The sequence below is a fragment of the Carassius carassius genome, chromosome 18 (assembly GCF_963082965.1).
Source record: "Carassius carassius chromosome 18, fCarCar2.1, whole genome shotgun sequence".
Classification (NCBI taxonomy): Eukaryota; Metazoa; Chordata; class Actinopteri; order Cypriniformes; family Cyprinidae; genus Carassius; species Carassius carassius.
The window spans coordinates 28244526-28251703 of record NC_081772.1 but is presented as its reverse complement, the minus strand read 5'-3'; the positions used below and the strand labels follow the sequence as shown (position 1 = coordinate 28251703).

At 41.9% G+C, this 7178-nt stretch overlaps 1 protein-coding gene across 2 annotated transcripts in view; it reads left to right on the top strand.

The window, feature by feature from the left end:
* Positions 1 to 7178, top strand: part of LOC132092774 (sorting nexin-14-like) — a 60365-nt gene that overhangs the window by 31172 nt on the left and 22015 nt on the right. The window contains exons 13-17 of one of the 2 annotated variants that reach the window (XM_059499162.1): positions 871 to 1026; positions 1111 to 1235; positions 1322 to 1380; positions 1972 to 1995; positions 5085 to 5217. In XM_059499162.1, the coding sequence (XP_059355145.1) occupies positions 871 to 1026; positions 1111 to 1235; positions 1322 to 1380; positions 1972 to 1995; positions 5085 to 5217 (497 nt within the window). The remainder of the gene's footprint in view (positions 1 to 870; positions 1027 to 1110; positions 1236 to 1321; positions 1381 to 1971; positions 1996 to 5084; positions 5218 to 7178) is intronic. The other variant, XM_059499163.1, reaches the window with a different exon arrangement.

The following is a 7178-nucleotide window of genomic DNA, read 5'->3' as shown; positions in this document are numbered from 1 at the left end:
AGTTAGGGTTAGGGTTAGGGTTAGGGGTGTGTCTGAGCCTTTAAAAAGGAGTTTCAACATGGTTAAAGGGCAGTTAGTTTGTAAGAAACTGCATGTGGACCAATAAGAAGTCTTCTCCTTTCTGTGCCTCGCACTGGGATCTCCTCCTTGCCCTCCACGATATCTTTAAGTTGTTCTTCGCACTCTTATCTGATGACTTGTTTATGTTAGTCCACGAAGATCGCTGTGGAAGCCAGAGAGGGGTCTGGGCATGACACTGGAATTTCCTAGAGCAGAGCTTTCCAAACTCTCTCTCTCTCTCTCTGTAAGATGAATCCCTTAGCTGTGAAGTATTTACTTCAAGTACAAGCAATACACTCGGTGTTGTTTAGAGACGCACAACAGTTCTGCTCTGGCTTTATTTTGAGCTGTTTTTGTTGCTGAAATTGAGCTAAAACAGACAATATCCCACCAGAAATGTAGTCAGTCATCATCCTGCAAACAAACTCTGTCTGACCCCAGCCCAAGACATGACTAAAGACCTCACCCATCCTCATCATGGACCGTGGGAAAGGTTTCGCAGCATTCAGGGCTTCTTTCCACAGACTACTGAACAAAATAATCTCTCTCCTCTCTGAATCCCCTGCAGTGAGCCCCAGTGACAGTATTTATATGTGAAATCATTTGATTTAGATGCTGCTAAATACTATGTGCATTATCAGTATCTATGCACCGCTGTCAGCTCTTTTTAGTGCTGTATTTCAGTGCACATTGCAGTACATTAGTACATGTTCGTGTGCACTCTGCATGTCCATCTGAATGAGAATAAAAGCTACCTAAGGTTACAGGAGTAGTTCACTATAAACCTGTCCTTGATGTTTTTGTGTGCAGAGGAGTTTAATGAGCGGATCCTGTGTCCTGAACTGAGTGACACGGAGATGCAGCGTTTGCATGAGGAGGTGAAGAAGATGTATGAGACGTACTGTCTGGAGGAGAGCATCGACAAGATCAGCTTTGACCCCTTCATCACAGAGCAAATCCACAACAGTCAGTCTCATTACAGTTTTCTGTGCCGCACACGTGTGGCGTGCCGTGGTGTCTGATTCTGTCCGTCTCTGTCCCGTCCTGCAGTCGCTCAGGGGCCGTATACAGGGGTGGTGAAGCTCCAGACCATGCCATGTCTGTTTGAGGCCTATGAACACGTGCTGTCTCTGCTGGAGGATGTCTTCACCCCCATGTTCTGCCACAGCGATGAGGTAACGTCCAGGAAATGCCTCTCCAGAGCTGCTTCAGATAGTGTGTTTGGGTTCTCCATCATGCGTCTGTCTCTGTTCTTCCTCAGTATTTTCGATATCTGCTCAGGGGTGCTGAATCTCCTGCTAGAAGTTCAAAGCTGAACAGGTGAGTGTTCCTTCACGTGGATGTGTGTGTGTCAGTCACACAACAGCACAACACGCTTTGGATTGGTTCTGTTCATACATAGTGTAGTTACGAAAAAGACTCATTTGAAAGTGCAGAAATGAAGACAGACATCAATATTTATATTGTAATATTACTTTTCTGTAATATAAAATAATTATTAAATATGTATTTAAATTTTTTATAAATATTTTCTATAATAATAATACTTAAATAGTATAATAATAATTATAATAATTATTATTAGAACCCCCCCTCCCCCATATTTATACAATATGGTAACATGATTTTAATATTATTGCATAATAATAGTGGAAATACTGTATATTACAAGTGAAAATAGTCATTATTTTCGTTATGCAAAATGTATTTTGGTTCGCTTTTGATTTTATGTAAAAAATCGGAGAGGTGCTTCAGACACTTGATGACATTGTCATTACTATTTACACCCGTGTTACCCGTGTACAACACTGAGTGGGCTTCATGCTCAAACTTCATAAAGTCACGTGTTCATGTGAAGCAGTGAGAGACATCTGTGGGGCAAAACGTAACCCCTTTTGCCTGTTCTTCCAGGAATTTGAGTTTGGATGATTTAAGGTAAGTGTATAGTGATGTTGTCCAGTGCTCTCACTGCATGCCATATGAAGACCTGCCTCCGTGTCATGAAGAACAGTTCAACTTTTGATGGGAGAGTTGGGCAATATATCAGCTGTTTACAGTATATTCAATATTGTTTTGATGTGTGATCACGTAGTGATGTCTGATGTCCTTCAGTGGAAACTGTACAGTGTTCTAAAACTTCAGAATCATTTAAGGGTTACAATGAATGGCTTTCTTATCATTTTATCTGACTTTTGGATCCCACTATACAGTATGACTTATCATCAAATTACTATATATATATATATTAATATATGAATATTAATTTATTTTTATTTTTTTAACTGCTCAGTTAAATGTATTTTTGTTATACTGTTATATTGCCCAGCCCTCTTTGGTATTTGAGGAGTGTATAATAGGTGAAAACATCAGAGTTCAAGCTTTTTCATTTTGGTTCCTTTGTCTTCACATCAGAAAGATTTTAGGAGATGGTTTACAGTTTTTACTTGTTTCTTCTGTCTGTTTTCCCAGCTAGAGGTCTGGCTTCACACAGGATTGACAGTGTGAAAAGCTCGCTATTAATTAGTTCAACAACAACCACAACAAAAAAACCTAAAAAAAAAAAAAAAAAAAAAAAAAAAAAAACTCAATAATGGTTGGGAATTTGATCTGGGAATATCAACAATAATCCGGTTTTACTGAAATCTTGATTTTCCGTTTTGGAGGCTGTCTCTCAACGGACACTTAGGAACGGAAAATGGTTAAACAACTAAACGACTACCTCTGAATTTTCCATCTGATCTTATTGGATATTGAATTGGGTTGTTTTGGCAACAAATGAAAGTCAAACAGCAGCATCACATGAACATAATCACAAAAAATATAGCTCTTTTTTACAGTACAGCAGCTTCACAGTAATAAACAGGAAAACTGTGTTAATGTTGCAAAATATAAAAGACATCAAATTCAGCAGTAAAGGAGCTCTACAGAAGAAAATGGTTTCATGATTCAGCTCAAGTCAGTTCAGTTTTTATCTTTTTACATAACCAACCGCTGGACATATGTAGGGAGTCAGTGGGCATGGCAGTGTTTATTGGTGGTGATTGTGATGTAGTAATAGTTCCCTGCCGAGAATATATTTCAGCTGTAAACAGTCCATTACATCAGTTTTGGTGTGTAAGCTTATCTGTACTCCCATGAGTGTCTGAGAAGGGCAAAATCAGCAACAACAGTTGCATAGTGTGTCATCCGCCCATCCAAATCGAGTTCTTTCGGGTCAGTTTGTGTGGCGCCAGTTTAACAACGGTTCAGTGGAGCTGTTAACATTCGCTTCCTGATTAGACTTTATAATAATTAGACCTTTGAAACGCTGCATATAAACTTTTCATATGAATAATTACTGTTTTTTCAAAAGATATACATACAGGTTATTACACAGAATGAAAACAAAGTGTAACATAAAGTTCTTAATATCTACAGTACAGTACTTTTCAGTTAAAACTCTAAATGTCTTGCAAAGACTTAATTCTGGCCTCACACTTTGGCAAATCAGACACCAAGTTCTTCCTCCAAAGCTCTCATGTAGAATCAACAAATGTGTTTTTTTTTTTTTTTTTTTTTTGATCAGACTGATACTGACACATGGATATTGCATTGCAGTTGGGCAATCTGTTTGGATCTTGCAATATTATTTTTCTGCAAGTGTTTTTAGTCTTGTGTGCAGTAGGAGTAAGATGGCCAGTGGATAGACTGTGTGTGTGTACAGTGCTTCCAACAGCTCTGAAATATACTTGTGGTGATAGTGGTAGGAAATGCTGGCATTACTCACTGGCAAATAACCTTAAAATAAAATTATATTTTATTTTTATAGAATTATATCATGAAGTAAATATAGAATGACTTTTATTGAAGCTGACAGTGATTCAGTCGAGCAGTGAGTGATTGTCTCTTTCTTTTTTGTTGTTTAACATTAATTGCACTCAATGACGGCTACAGGTTTATTAGGCTGCTGTCACTTTAAGACCTAATGCACAGATTCAGTATCTGATTTCTTTTCTCAAATGTTCACTTCACTTACGTTCACTTAAGACATAACTGAATTTTGGCATAACTTTGTGCGTATTTGACAATTTAAGTTCAGTACACCATGAAAAAGAAAAAAAGCGTTCTTTGTGCATGTTTCAGGTGTGTGTGCACAGAACATTCTCTGATTCTCTGAACTTTAACTTAAAATAAAAAGAAAAGAAGAAAAATTCACTTGAAAGTTTAAACTGCCAAGAAAATTAATGTCAAGGATAAACTTTCATGATGACGTAAAAACTGCAAAATCATGTGAATATAATTTCGAAAGAGATTAAATATGCTTGGGCTGACTTTAATACCTGTAAAGTCTGTGTGTGGGAAACACCGATGTACCATCTGAGGCTCAAACTACCCACTGACTTACATGGCTACATGCACCAGATCCATTTTTTTTTATTCTGCATGCAAATTAAGCAGAGTAATGAATTACAATTTGATGTGCATTCAAACCATTTAATCTGTCCATCTCCAGCTCTCCTCTGGTGCTAATGTTTATCCGTTTTGTTCCCATTTTCTGTGCTCGCATGCTTATTTGCTTCATTTAGACTTGACAGAATCCCTTTGGCCAGGAATTATATCACTGGCCACAGGTCCCCATTGGTCAATTTCAGAGCCACAGCCACATCCACCTACAGTAATACCAGCTCTCCCCAGGAAGTAAGTCTGGGGCGGAAGATGCTCCCAGCTTGCTGCTCATCTTTGACCAGTTTGGCCAGTTTGTTGTCTGGAGGTAAAACTGGTCCAAGTTCAGCACAGGCCAGCAGGATTGATGCATGGGTTTGATCTGCATTACCTTGCATTGTTTGAGCCTGTAGCTGTGTTGCACTTGTTTTTTTAAAGGCATTTAGTTTATATTCATCATTTCCTGTGATCATGTTTTCCTTGTATATTGTGCCCTGTCATTGGTTGTGTGACTTTGGTGCAATTTAGAGTGCTGTTTATGTCTTTTTAAGCAACTATTTTGAATTTGCAACAAAATAGTATCACTGTGTTTTTGCGCACAGGAACACATCAAAGCGTGGCGAGTCGTTTGGGATCAGCCGTATTGGAAGCAAAATAAAAGGCGTGTTCAAGAGTAGCACAATGGAGGGCGCACTGCTACCACAGCACGCAATGATTGAAGGAGAAGACGACACGGTGAGAAAAACCCTTCAGAAACACATCAACACTGAACATTTTAGTTTGGGGACCAATTCTCCTATTAACTAACTATTAACTATGACTTTTCCGATATTGTGTAGGCTTAAGGGATCTAAACTATGCTCATGCAAAACAAGGCATTAAAGGCATAGTTCAACCAAAAATGAAAATTATCCCATTATTAACAGCCTCAAGCCATTCTAGATATACATGACTTTCTTCTCCAGACAAATACAATCAGAGTTATATTAAATAATGTTCTGGCTAATCCATGCTTTATAACTGGAGTGGATGGTCGGCCAAAATTTGAAATCCAAAAAATTGAACCCATCCATTATAAAATAAGTCCACACGGCTCCGGGGGGTTAATAAAGGCTTTCTGAAGCGGCGTAATGCAATTGTGTAAAAAAAACATCCATATTTACAACTTTATAAACCTTAATCTCTAACTTCTGCTAACTGTTGTATGTGTGTTCATGAGAGAGTGGCGTCCAGTGGATAATGTTGGGCGAAGGTGTAGCGTAAACACTGGTGAGAATATGCTAGTCTCACGAGAAACAAGTTTTGTTTACAGCAAAGGAAAACCAGTGTCCTTTTTGCATATATATTGAAATCCATCCATCTTCTTCCGCTTATCCGGGGCCGGGTCGCGGGGGCAGCAGTCTAAGCAGAGAACCCCAGACTTCCCTCTCCCTAGACACTTCCTCCAGCTCTTCTGGGGGGACACCGAGGCATTCCCAGGCCAGCCGGGAGACATAGTCTTTCCAGCATGTCCTAGGTCTTCCCCGGGGTCTCCTCCCAGTGGGACGTGCCCGGAACACCTTCCCGGGAAGGCGTCCAGGAGGCATCCGGAACAGATGCCCGAGCCACCTCAGCTGACCCCTCTCGATGTGGAGGAGCAGCGGCTCTACTCTGAGCTCCTCCCGGGTAACTGAGCTTCTCACCCTATCTCTAAGGGATCGCCCAGCCACCCTGCGGAGAAAGCTCATTTCGGCCGCCTGTATCCGGGATCTTGTCCTTTCGGTCATGACCCAAAGCTTATGACCATAGGTGAGAGTAGGAACGTAGATTGACCGGTAAATCGAGAGCTTCGCCTTGCAGCTCAGCTCTTTCTTCACCACGACAGACCGGTACATTGACCGCATTACTGCAGAAGCTGCACCGATCCGTCTGTCAATCTCCCGTTCCATCCTTCCCTCACTCGTGAACAAGACCCCAAGATACTTAAACTCCTCCACTTCAGGCAGGAACTCTCCACCAACCTGAAGTGGGCAAGCCACCCTTTTCCGACAGAGGACCATGGCCTTGGATTTGGAGGTGCTGATTCTCATCCCAGCCGCTTCACACTCGGCTGCAAACCGTCCCAGTGCATGCTGAAGGTCCTGGCTTGATGAGGCCAACACGACAACATCATCCGCAACGAGCAGAGACGAAATCGTGTTGTCACCAAACCTGACCCCCTCCGGCCCCTGGCTGTGCCTAGAAATTCTGTCCATAAAAATCATGAACAGAACCGGCGACAAAGGGCAGCCCTGCCGGAGTCCAACACGCACCGGGAACAAGTCTGACTTACTGCTGGCAATACGAACCAAGCTCCTGCTCCGGTCGTACAGGGACCGGAAAGCCCTTAGCAAAGGGCCCCGGACCCCATACTCCCGGAGCACCCTCCACAGGCCGCCGCGAGGGACACAGTCGAATGCCTTCTCCAAATCCACAAAGCACATGTGGACTGGTTGGGCAAACTCCCATGAACCCTCCAGCACCCTGTAGAGGGTATAGAGCTGGTCCAGTGTTCCACGGCCTGGACGAAAACCACACTGTTCCTCCTGAATCTGAGGTTCTACTATCGGCCGGATTCTCCTCTCCAGTACTCTGGCATAGACTTTCCCAGGGAGGCTGAGAAGTGTGATTCCCCCTGTAGTTGGAACACACCCTCCACCCTTCTTAAAAAGAGGGAC